This window comes from Tachypleus tridentatus, chromosome 2 (assembly GCF_004210375.1).
Source record: "Tachypleus tridentatus isolate NWPU-2018 chromosome 2, ASM421037v1, whole genome shotgun sequence".
Taxonomy (NCBI): Eukaryota; Metazoa; Arthropoda; class Merostomata; order Xiphosura; family Limulidae; genus Tachypleus; species Tachypleus tridentatus.
The window spans coordinates 38,289,699-38,303,656 of NC_134826.1; the positions used below are offsets into that span (position 1 = coordinate 38,289,699).

Sequence of the window (13,958 nt, forward strand, 5' to 3'; positions counted from 1 at the left end):
CCAAGAAAAGTAGAATTGCGTCAAACGGTGCAGCAAATATTGGTTACGCCTTTGAGGTCAGAACAGAAAACGTATCTTTATACATATTACTATGTCAGATATGATAAACTATCCATACCTCCGATAAATTATCCAGAATAACTATATTCTATATTGATATATGAATCAATATCCAATAAATAATTAAAAAGAATAATCAATTATCAATTCAATAACCTAGTCGTTTTCTGTAAGTAAACATTCTTTAGAAGCGAAGAATAACAGTCTGCTTTGATAAGCACTCTGTTATCATTTATTTAGTTGTGACGTATCTGGTTTATTTTTTGAGTGTCTGTCATTTTCAGATAATTGAAAGTACTAGCCCTAACATCCTTAGCTTATGAGGATTTATTTAACGAGTTTAGAAATATTCTTACCCGAGTGTTTAATAATATTCAAAATTGTAGCTTTTATTGTGGCAATTGATTTCAAATATTTCAACAAAACAATAACGTTGTTTGAAAAGTGTCTAACTTTAAAAGTATCTCTGTTTCTTTCATCTCAACATTTTGATTTGGAATCTTTGATTCCACATCAGAGTAAACTGTACAGCTCTTTTCTTCATCCGATATTTACTCTTACCTTTTATAATAGAAGAAACATTATAGATAACGTAAATGATAATCTAATTCTATTCAACTTTTATGCCTTTTCTTAGTCGTATTTAATTAATTACATTAATGCGTTATCTTAAGTAACGCATCAAACCTCTATTCTTCTAAACATATTTTTTATTTGTAATGCTTAATGCTATTATCACCAACATAAAAAATAAAGATATTTTTGGTATTGCGCTACCTTTGTGTTTTATTCTTCAGACTTTTAACTTGAATATCTAAAATAGATAACTCAAGAAAAAAGCCAAATCACATAAATATACAAACCATTGGAATATATGGTTTTAGAATTAAAACTAATCGAAATAATGTATTTAATTATGTTTACCATTCCATCTTATTCCATTTTCGTCAGTGAGCTTAAGACTGTTTGAAGTGGAATCATACTCGCCGACCTTTACCTCATCCCCATCTGGTGGGGAAATTCAAATACTATTAAAGTCAAGACTGAAGATTTCGTACAAAATCTTGAAATTTCATAAAGAACAAAACTGTTGAATTTATTTAATATTAAATGTCGAAGTTTGTGAGAAAAATAATGGCAAAAAGTCATCGTAAAGTTAAAAATCGATATATAAATATATCATACCTTGAAAATATACATATATATATATACTTCAATAAAACTATCCGAAAAGACAAGACTTACTTTGATATTGTTTGAGAAGTATAAGACCGCGCCTTTCATTTCTTACAAACCTAACTGGTCCCTACAAAACGTATAGAAATAAAAACAACGTGTCAATTTGTGGCATAACGTTATTCAGCATACGCTAGATGGAAATTTAAGTTATGAATTTAAATTTGATATTAAAATTATTCACAGAAATAAGTGCTAATTTTTATGAAACCGTAAAAAAGTAGATTATCTCAGCAACTAAACCTCGCACCATATTATCTTTTGATGTAAGGGACCTTATACAAAACATATTACTGTATTATTTGTCAAGTTTTATAGTACTTTTTAAACATATAATCGCATTAGTACAATTTATCGAAATAATACACTTTATCAAGTGAGAAATATGCTACTATATTATTCTACCAGAATCTATGGAAAAGACTTTTCACATAACTTTTATTTTGCTATGATAAGTATTGTATGTTCTTTACAGTGGTACACGTTGCACCGTTACAAATGTTACTATATAATGTAAACTTTCAGACATAGTCATGTTTTAAGAAATGCTTTTTAAAGTAGAATTCTGAAGGTCTTTTAAACAAATTTTTTGTGATTGCTAGAAAGAAAGCGCCACCTACCGTAACTCCGATGAATGATGTTTTATTAAATGCTTCTCGGAAAATAGTTCCCCAAAATGGATCTCTGTACTCAAACATCTCTAGAGTCTTGGAACTTCCAATAGAGAGAAGCTTCCGTTTAACCATCTGAATAGCTAAAGCTATTACCCAAATTCCGTCATAAGCGTAGCCATGGAAACGGTTATTACCTTTACGGTAACGTTGCTTGTATTGAGCATTGTATTCCGCTGATGTCTGGCAATACATGATGTCATATAGGGAATTAAAATGTGCAACTTATGGTTTTGTACAATATCAATACGTTTAGTGAAGCGGACTTAGAATTAGATTACCCAAGCAATGTAAACAGTTTGACTACCGCAGTACGTTTACAATATAACAAAGTAGGACCGATGAATGTTACTCGTAATATTACATCAGCAGTGTCAATGCTCTATCTGAGGGAGGTTTGAGTCTATTGGAGGAACAATATAACTTAAACCTTTGATACAACACTGCTGACCTAATGATTCATTACCCTGGAATGTCTGTTTCTTCTGGCTAATGCAAGATCAACTTTAAATATTAGCATCCGAATAACTAAAACAATTTAGAATTTTATACTGAATTGAATATTAGTTTTGTATTCAATAACATTTAGTTATTATTAAAAAGATTTATTCAACCTGGAGAAAGTTTACCGTCATAACTAGTGTTTTTTCGATTCAAATCAACGGCACGTGAAGACAAACAAACATTTATGACTGTCCTACTCACTAGTGTTACTAACATAGCTAATATTATATTCGATGTGAAGACAAACATTTATGACTGTCTTACTTACTAGTATTATTAAAATCATTAATATTATATAGAATGTGAAGATAATCATGTATGACTGTCCTACTTGCTAGTATTATTAACATAATTATTGTTCTTTTTTAGTATAAACACCAATATGAGGATTAAACCTTTTTATAAATGGATTTTCAACCTATTAGTATGAATATATATAACAAAAACACTCACGATATTTCTGTATATTAAACCGTTTTGTATGATTTTACAGTATCAAGTAATTTCCACTTCTTCTCCGTAATTTAAAAAAAAAAAAGGTTTAAGTTATGATACTCTGACTGAATTATATACAATTAACGTGCATGAAATTTTACGTATTGAAATATATTAAGATGTTGGCAAGAGTGAATACAGTAAATAACAGAAAAAAAAAGGAACATTTGATAGCAAGACGAAACCACATACCAAAATTCATCTGTTGAACTTACCAAACCTGACACAGTGATATTATTAGTAGAACTGAGTGGTAAGATATCAATGGCTATGTAGCCTTTGATGGCTTCTTTAAGATGTGATTGATTACAGGTTAGGTTCTTGCCGTACTTCAGCCACCAGCTGTCATCATACATCCCAACAATTATCCACTGGTACTTTCTACCGTACAATCCCATTTTATAGGCCTAGGTAGAAAATATTGCGTGACATGTTCAAGCGCTAGAGTTCTAATATGTACGCTAAACAAATGTATCCTGCTTATATACATCAAATATCTACACTTATAACCCTAATTGGTAATTTTAAGAATAGAATTTTACTGTTAATAACACCTAACCCTCAATCACGTGTAAATCGCAGTATCGTGTAAAACTAATACGAAGCATTTGTTATTAACACCACATGGTACGTTATCCTGTTTCGATATAAATATAAGATGAAATATATGTTGTTAATAATACCTGGCACATAACCCCGTTCTGATGTTAGTATAATAAATAATTGATATTAACACAACGTGGTACGTAATCCAGTTCTGATACAGGTCTGAGAAGAAACATTTGTTATTAATACCATATAGCATGTAATCCCGTTCGGATGTAGGTCTAAGATAAATCATTTGTTATTAATATCACACAGCACATAATCCCGCTTCGATGTAGGTCTAAGAAGAGTCGTTTTTGTACAGTAATGGCGGATAGTTATATGTACGCTTAAGGAAAAAGCATATCTTTAATCAGTGCTGTTTGTCCAATCAAACAAGTTTATAAGCTCGTGTTTTAACATATTTTGAACAACTGTAAAATCTAAAATAAATCATTAGTACTTTCCAGCTTATAATCTCGTTCTGTAGGTCTATGGAAAATCAGTTATCAATTAGATTTCATACAGTTATACGTTCGTGGAATGACGTAAAATGCTCCCTTCTCTCAGTTAAGAGGCTTACTTTAAAGGTCAGCTTGTTTATTACTATTCAGTTTACCGCCAACTCTTGGGTTACTCTTTATCAACGAATAATAAGATTGATCGTTACGTTATAACGCCCTTATGACTAAAACGACTAACATGTTCAATGATTGGGTTCATTCTCGCGACCCTAACCACAAAGATATGTAGAATATTTATTTTAAAAGAACATTTCTATACGTTGAATCACCTTTTCCTGAAGATAAGTTGAAAACTTCACTTACTGGCAATCAATAAAACCATACGATCAATTTAAACATATTTTTATGTCGTAACTACGTAAAGCATTGTTAATTAGTCAAAAATTGTGATTTACGAGCGTTATTATATGTGCGATAAGCGTGTCTCCTTACATAAACTAAAGTATGACAGATAACAGTACGTTAGAAGGGTACCTTATTTTAAAGATATAACTTGTTAGTTTGGTTAATCAATTCTATACTCTATGAAAGGTAAACTCATTTAATAAATCTAAAGGGCAATTACTTACGCTTTACCTTACTCAAAGCGCTAAACAACATCTATGTAAAGTCAAATTTAATAACATATACCCGGTCGCATCAAACATGCTTACCCTTTTAGCCGTAAGGGCGTTATAATGTGACGGTCAATCCAACTATTCGTTGGTAAAAGAGTAGCCTAAGAGTTGGTAGTGGATGGTAATGACTAGCTTCCTTCCCTTTAGTTTTACACTGCTAAATTAGGGACGGCTAGCGCAGATAGCCCTCGAGTAGCTATGCGCGAAATACAAAACCACAAACAAACAACAATAACATATATTATTGGTAATTATTCACAATAAAACGACCATGTGAAATACATTTATGTCTTTATTTATGTCTTAATATACCCAAATATTATGGGTATTTATACATACCCATTTTTTACAAATTCACAAACAGAATGAAATTATTGTTTACCAACGTTTTGTGGGTTTTATTTCCTGTTTGTGACAGCAACAGAGAGGATGTTGAAAACTGTTTAAAGACAACGTAACGAATAAATGTGCTGTACCATGTGTTACGCAGCTGGTGTAGGGTGTTAATTGTTTCAGAAGTTAGTTTAAACCTCTTTATTTCTATTAACCCAAAATACCCATGCTATGCTAAGGGGCTCAAAAGCCGCTTGTGACACACAGGGACCCCAGTATACCACTCAAGATGTATTATTAATATCCAACCATTCCGGAATGACCTTCCTGGAGCGTTTGAGACCCCTTTGATAAAGGGGCAAAGTCACATAAGTAAGGAAAACCCTTGAGCAACCCTGAGTACGTCAGTCAAGAACGTTAAGAGCTGTTAGTTGAACTTAGATACATACTTACAAAGCTAGAAACTAGATTAATCTAGGATACTACCATATAAAAAATTCGGTTATCGCGAGCGAATTTTTTCGTTCATATTAATAATAACGTGTTAAAGTTAACCAGGTTAAAGAAAGTATTAAATTAAGAGGATGTGAATTAAAGCAAAATCTTGCAACTTACCATTAGGCTACTTTTATACTGTTATCAGAAAACGTACTTAGTTTGAGTGTAGGCCCGGCATGGCCAGGTGATTAAGGCAATCAAATCGTAATTCCAGGGTCGCGGGTTTGAATCATTGTCACACTAAGCATTCTCGCCCTTTCAACCGTGGGAGCATTATAATGTTACGGTCAATCCCACTATTCGTTGGTAAAAGAGTAGCCCAAAAGTTGGTGGTGGGTGGGTGATAACTAGCTGCCTTCCCTCTAGTCTTACACTGTTGAATTGGGGACGGCTAGCACAGATAGCCCTCGTGTAGCTTTGCGTGAAATTCAAAAACAATCAAACAAATACTTTGAGGCGTAGAAAAATATTGGGAAATATAAATACTCAGACTTTAACTTACCTCACAAAATACATTTCGTGCCCAGTGTTCTTCGAAGTAACCGAGAATTATACGGACGTCTTTTTCCTAAAATATAAATAGAAAACAAACTTGAAGACAATTAAATTTACTTTCATCACATATTTCGTGTAATTCAAAAACAAATCGTTCTGATAATCAAGCCCGGCATAGCCAAGCGCGTAAGGCGCGCGTCTCGTAATCCAAGGGTCGCAGGTTCGCGCCCGCGTCGCGCTGAACATGCTCGCCCTCCCAGCCGTGGAGGCGTTATAATGTGACGGTCAATCCATTATTTGTTGGTAAAAGAGTAGCCCAAGAGTTGAAAGTGGGTGGTGATGACTAGCTGCCTTCCCTCTAGCCTTACACTGCTAAATTAGGGACGGCTAGCACAGATAGCCCTCGAGTAGCTTTGTGCGAAATTCCAAAACAAACAAACAATTTGATAATCAAAGATATTGTACAAATACGAGATGTGGAGGATCAAAACACAAATTGTTAAATGTTAGGCTTAAAATGTCGCATATGATATGTAGTGAAACAATTAATTATTGGAAAAGTTTATGAAGTTTTTATTATACTATTGGCTGGGCATGGTCAGGTGGTTAAGGCACTCAACTCGTAATCCTAAGATAGCGGGTTCGAGTCCCTGTCACACCAAACATGCTCGCCCTTTCCGCCATGGGGGCGTTATAATGGCACGATCAATCCCACTATTGTTTGGTAAAAGAGTAACCCAAGAGCTGGTGGTGGATGATGATGACTAGCTGCCTTCCCTCTAGTCTTACACTATTAAATTAGGACGACAAGCGCAGATAGCATTCGTTCAGCTTTGCGCGAAAATTAAAACAAAACTATTATACTGTTTTCTCTTATCTCATTGAAAAAAAAAGTTTGTACTACGTGTTATCTTCAAGATAAATGTAAAAATAAAAAAAATAGGACGAAAGTCATCGTTATCATAGATAACAGGAACCAGACGTTTGACTGAGCTGGTAGTATTAACTTTTGCTGTTCTATCGTTCCATATGTCATGAATAAAAATTCAATTATACAATATAATCGGTTGCTCATCATGCTTATAAAAACAGTGGCTGAACCAAACAGCTTACTTACAGATGAATAGCGATATGATAATTAATATATCGATCCATGTTGCATTTTGAAAAAATTGTGTCTTTCTGAAAACCACAGAATTCATAAAATTTAGATGATCTAATTTAAAACGGCACTTTATACTATTTTCAAATATGCAGTGAAAATAAGTACAATGCTAAAATAATTACACAATAAATAATTTATTAAAATAGGAACAGCCCTAAAATAATTTACACGTTTTGGGGGTCTTACCCCACCATCTTCACGAATTTGGTCAAGACGTGTATACTGCATAATAAATTGCATTCCTTCAGCGTCTGTCTCGCCATGGACAGCTGGTTAAGGCGCTCGTAACTTGAGGGTCGCGGGTTCGAATCCTCGTCACACCAAATACGCTCGCCATTCCAGCCCAGGGGGCGTTATAGTGTGACGATCAATCCAACTATTCGTTGGTAACAGAGTAGCGCAAGAGTTGGCGGTGGGTGGTGATTACTGTCTTCCCTTTGCTAAATTAGAAACGGCTAGCACAGATCCCACTCATGTAGGTTTGCACGAAATTCAGGACATAACAAACAAACCTTCAGCGCTATCCAGAGTTTATAGAGCATACATCCAGTATTTTAAATATTGACTGACTTATACGTTCAGCACAATATTTTTGTTTTTTGGTGTGTTTTTCTGTTAGTTAAATGAAAATTCAACTGAACCTGATTTATCAGTTTAACACATTTCAAAAGCACGTAAGTGTTCAATATCTACCTAAATTTCACAACAAAATCTTAAAGGTCTCACAAAAACGTTTTAATGTTACTTTGTAGCTGCCTTAAATAAATGTAAAACTGAATATAATATTTTGTTAACGTCGAACAAAATTTGCCACTGATCAGAAACAAATAGATGAAACTCAGATAATAATTCACAAATAGCAAATATTTCCAATATTAACGTTTATTATAATAGATAATAAGTCGTAAGTAATTTAATGGAAAATAACACTATTATTATGATAATTAATTTAATTCGAACCATTCGATTTGCAAAATTTTTAAGACCAAAATATTATTTTGTCCAATAAAGAATTCGATCACTTTTTTCTAAACATTGTTTAACGATTACTTGCTTACTTCGAATATTCGCACGAAGCTACCAACCAGCGCTTCCCCAGTGGGACAGCGGTATGTCTGCAGACTCATACTGCTAGAAACCAGGCTTGGATACCCGTGGTGAGCAAAGTACAGATAGTCCTTTTGAAGCTTTGTATTGAATACCAAACAACACCAACAACAGTTTTACAACGGCAATCCGTCCCTAATTTTGAGCTGATAGACCAGCGGGAAGACGGCAACCACACCTAACTCTTGGATAAACTAATCCAATCCCTCGCAATGGAAAGTGGTATGTCTGGGGACAGCGCTAAAAACCAGGTTTCAATACCTGTGGTCGGCAAAATGCAGATAGCCTATTGGGTAGCTTTGTTTTTGACTTCAACCAGATTAATAAATAAATTCAATAATAAGAGTTTATCATTACAGTATTCTCTCGCTATTCACGGGGGTTACGTTCGCGAATAGCAAAAACCGCGAATATTGGATGCAGTTTTAAAACTTCTATGTATGAGATTATATACGGTACTAAATGCTTCCCAGACACTTTCTAAAGACACTCTTACTCATTAATACAGTAATAATGTAGTAATATTGCATGCAGTCATGTATTTCACTAATGTAGTAATGATAATGTAAACACCGAGCGCTGTGTGTGTGCGTGTGTAGTGCGTTACCGGCTGTGCTTTGCCGTTTGCGTTGTGGGGGAAGCTGAGGCAGTCAGCCAATAGCAGCTCAGCCCATTGTTCGATAAAGACGTCAATCGATAAAACTGCTTGAGAGAGTAAATACAGACATACCCTCGAAAAGCGCTTTCAGTCTCTATGACCTACAAAAACCCGGTTTACCGAGCATTCGTTTTTATGACGTTGTGACGCTAGCCCGGTATACCGACATACGATGCGATAGGGTTAAGAGCCTAACCCGCGAATATGCGGGGCCGCGAATGGGGATCCGCGAACAGGTGAGGGTATACTGTATTCTTATAATGCAATCACAGTACTATAGATCTGAGAATGACACTTTTCGGATAACAGAATGTGAACCATAAACTTCCGAAATCACAGTCCGGTATATTAAAAAGTGGCTATTCCCATTATAAGAAGTAAATTTGTATCTCAAAATATCAAAATGTATCATCTTTCTGTTTTGCAAATCGCGACTGTTAATTTTATTCAAGTTCTGGTGAAAATAATGACTAAACGAAACAAAATACATTTTTGCCATGATCTGAAAATATTTGTGATAGATAAGTGGCCCGGCATGGCCAAGCGTGCGACTCGTAATCTAATGGTCGCGGGTTCGCATCCCCGTCGCGCCAAACATCTTCACCCTTTCAGCCGTGGGGGCGTTCTAATGTTTTGGTCAATCCCACTATTCGTTGGTAAAAGAGTAGCCCAAGAGTTGGCGGTGGGTGGTGATAACTAGTTGCCTTCCCTCTAGTTTTACACTGCAAAATTATGGACGGTTAGCACAGACAGTCCTCCAGTAGCTTTGTGCGAAATTCAAAAAAAAACAAACAAACAAGTAGATAAGTTTGTTTATGAAACGCAAATATGTTTAAAGTATGAAACTACGGTTTCGTAGAGATTTGGTGGAATTACCTCAACATTGGTTTCGGAAACGTTTTCATATAAATGAAAAATATTTGAACTTTAAAGTGAATTCATATTTTTTCAAGTTCTCATTAGCTATATTGTAAAGAAATCATTAACCTGTTCAGTGCCATAGACGAGATAACTCGTTCAAGCCGATCGGTAACACAGTGCCACGGACGAGTTAATTCGTTCTCAATAATACCTAACTTCAACGCTAGATATCAGCATCATACATGCTTTTATCTACTTACAAATTGTTTCACTTTCGATCCAAAATGGCGTCACGAAAAAGTTACAAAATGAAAAAGCATTAGAGTTGTATTGTAGCAGCTGAAATATTTGGCAGTCAACAGGTTAAAGACGCATTCAACGATATAAGAACATAAAATCACGTACTTGCTGTTAAATTAAAGATAAAACATTCTCTCTATAAGTTAACTATTTTCTAAAATACTAAAATAAATTTGTTTGTTTATCCAAACTCAAAGCTGCACTATGATCTATCAGAGGGAGTTTTACAAAACGATTCTTCTTTTCCCTATCCCCATCACACCAAACGTGATCAACCTTTCATACTTGGAGGCGTTATAATACTATGGTTAATCCAACTATTCGTTGGTAAAAGAGTAGCCCAAGAGATAGCGGTGGGTGGTAATGATTAGCTGTCTTTCCTCTAGTCTAATTGGCTCGGCATGACCAAATGCGTTAAGGCGTTCGACTCGTCATCTGAGGGTCGCGGGTTCAAATCCCGGTCACACCAAACATTCTCGCCCTTTCAACCATGGGGGGGTTATAAAGTGATGGTCAATCCCACTATTCGTTGGTAAAAGAGTAGCCCAAGAGGTAGCGGTGGGTGGTAATGATTAACTGTCTTTCCTCTAGTCTAATTGGCTCGGCATGGCCAAATGCGTTAAGGCGTTCGACTCGTCATCTGAGGGTCGCGGGTTCAAATCCCGGTCGCACCAAACATGCTTGCCCTTTTAGTCGTGGAGGAGTTATAATGTGACGGTCAATCCCACTATTCGTTGGTAAAAGAGTAGCCCAAGAGTTGGCGGCGGGTGGTGATGACTAGCTGCCTTCCCTCTAGTCTTACACTGCTAAATTAGGGACGGCTAGCGCAGATAGCTCTCGAGTAGCTTTGTGCGAATATTCCAAAGAAATAAACGAAAACTTCTCTCTCTTTGGAAGTGTCTTTTCGCTGAGACTTCATATTCCACAAGTCACTGTTTCATATAATCCTAAACACCCCAAAGAAACTTGATATATTTTTTTATAATTTTGCCTCCTTACTTCTTCTTTTCCAATAAATAAATAGTTTGGCGTTCATATTTTTAGTCAAACTTGTAACATCTAAATACAAGTGCCAGTGGGTAGTTTTATTATTCTCTATGCTTTTCATCTAAAAGGTTTTGTATGATGTGCGTGTCAGTTTCTTCATAGGGGTGCTGTGTTTGACTTAAGATAATAGAAAATAAACTAGAATTTCTGTATTCTGAAATTAAAATCAACTCTTTAAGGCCTGGGCTAGAGCCTCTATACTTTCGCTGCTGGTATCTGTCTTAACTTTGGATTTTATGTATGATTTACTCTCACTAAAGATGTTCAGCTTATTTCCCTTTCTGTACATCCTTGTTGTTCAAAGTCCTTGATGGATAATGTAATAAATTTATCTCTCCAGGAAATTCATTATCTTCTTCTATAGTCAATATCTCAGTGTGGTGCACTCAGCCCCGCATTGTGAATTTTTCAATATATTGTTATGTCGTCTTCTGTGGGATCAGTCCCACAAGACTTACAAGTCGAATAAATTTAATCCCATTTTATTAAAGGACGGATTACAGGGCAGATGCTTTTGACTTCGACATTGATATATGTTGATGTATCTGTTAAGGGATGTTGAGCAAGAAATATATGCAGTTTGATGCAGAAAGTGAATTGAGCTGAGCCTTTTTAGAGAGAATTAATCTGTATGAAACTCAAAAGTCAGAGGTTTTATCTTTATGTAGTTGAATTACTTTAGGTCCAAGGTATGTATTGTGCATGCCTAAGAGACTAAAGTCCCAGACAACTATTGTTGTTATAGACAAAGAAATGACAGTGAAGTTGGTTATTTCGTGCAAAGTATTCATTGACGGGTCAGCGGTAAGTTTGCTGTTTTACAACGCTAATATCCGAATTTCGATTCATTTCAGTGGATAGAGCGCCAAAAACGACAGTAATAAAAAAAACATCTGGCTCTCATCAGTGCCTTAACGGTAAATTTGCGTGTTTACAACGCTAAAAACTGGATTTTGATATCCAAAATGAGCAAAGCACAGGTAGTGTAGCCTCCAGTGTTCAACAAAATAAGCACACAGTTTTATGCATAATTTATTTTAGACACATTGACCTATAACTGGTATATGAATAAAATTACGAAAACGACAGTTTTTGACACAATTAAACATAAAGTCCTGATGCCGCTATTATCGAAACTTGTTGAATTTAAGAAACTAGAAAAACTTGGTATTTTGCTGTACCAAAGAAACTGCTTTACCCTTTTATTTACTTATTTCATACATATTGCCGTTAATTCAATTATCCATTACATTTATCTACTTCTTCCGCCTTAATCTCAATAAAATCTAACTGTTTCATCAAACATTATCCTCAACTCAATCGCTTCATTATATTTGTTTATTTTGTCGAACTTGTCCTTAACTCAATTGTTCCATTGTATTCAGTTATTTCGTCCAATTTATCCTTAAGTCGGTCATTGTATTCATTGATTAATCACTTATAACGGGCAGTAAGAACTGGACATTAACTTCTTTTTTTCATATTAAAGATTTCTTCTAGACACTTGACCACTCCATTGAATGTATGATAACGTATAGGAACATGTAGAGTTAAATAGTTGATTCTTGGAGACACCTATATTTTACTTTTAAAGATGAACTAAGAATTATTAAAGTATTTACCATTTAGTATAGAGAAACTATATTGAAATCTAAAGTGTTCAAGTTTTAACATTGAGCAGCGACATTATAAAATTTCAATTGTTATAGGCCATAATATTAATCTGTCTATAGTGAGAAACCTAAAAGAGTTAAAACTATAATTCTGTTTACAAGTTGTCTTTTAATTCTCCCTGATTTTAACGAGAACGTGTGTCGTATCTGTCCTTACTTTCGTGTGAATGTTCTGTTTACTCATTTATGTGTTTAGTAAATACTAGGTCAGTGTAGTAAACTCCATATTAATATAATAAAACCGTATTTGGTACCTTGAGTGAAATATCTGAAATGCATGTTAAAAAAGTTTCATGTAGTTGGTCATGATTAGAATATAACGTCATGTTGATTTATCAGACAGATTTAGTTTATATTTACCTCTGATAACACTCAATAGATGGCAGTAAAATATCCGTTTACTTCTATATTAGTTGCTTTTTCTCTCGATGTCTGGTAATCATGGTAGAACTTAAATTGATAAATATTACTGAAGCCAAATCGATATAAACGTCTTTTTCTTAGTCACGTTTTTCTACGTTTTGTTTAAAATTAATAATGAAAAACATCCATTCACTGATCCACATTTGTTTTAGTTTTGAACATTCATTTGCTAAAGGTTTGGATTTTATAATGATTGCTTAGAAAAGTATTTACGAAAAATTACGTTTCTATGGTTAAAATGATGCCTACGTATTATTAGGGCCTTGCACTCGACTCGTAATCTGAGGGTCACTGGTTCGAAGACCCGTTGCATCAAACCTGCTCGCCCTTTTAACCGTGGGTGCGTTATAATTTCACGATCAATCCTACTATTCGTTGGTGAGAGTAGCCCAAGAGTTGGCGGTGGGTGGTGATGAGTAGCTATCTTCCCTCTAGTCGTACACTGCTAAATTAGGGACGGCTAGCGAAGACAGCTCCTGTGTAGCTTTGCGCGAAATTCAAAACAAACAAACAAACAAAATCGTATTATTATTCCATGCGTGAACTCAGTTTTTTTTTTATTGATCTAGGTTCAGATTTAGTTGTGACCACGAATAAGTCTTAAATAAATGTTTGTAACATTTTGTAGAAAGGCGAAACTGTGTTAACTGAAGTTTTAGTGATTAATATCATTGAAGAAATCATGATTATTAAATATAACTTTGAT

General features: G+C 34.8%; 1 protein-coding gene across 1 annotated transcript in view; it reads right to left on the reverse strand.

Moving 5' to 3' along the window:
- Nucleotides 1-13,958, reverse strand: part of LOC143241081 (gamma-aminobutyric acid type B receptor subunit 2-like) — a 178,983-nt gene that overhangs the window by 44,734 nt on the left and 120,291 nt on the right. The window contains exons 5-9 of the mRNA XM_076484600.1: nt 6,026-6,091; nt 3,182-3,373; nt 1,917-2,150; nt 1,306-1,366; nt 985-1,068 (exon numbers count right to left, since the gene is read on the reverse strand). Of these exons, the coding sequence (XP_076340715.1) occupies nt 985-1,068; nt 1,306-1,366; nt 1,917-2,150; nt 3,182-3,373; nt 6,026-6,091 (637 nt within the window). The remainder of the gene's footprint in view (nt 1-984; nt 1,069-1,305; nt 1,367-1,916; nt 2,151-3,181; nt 3,374-6,025; nt 6,092-13,958) is intronic.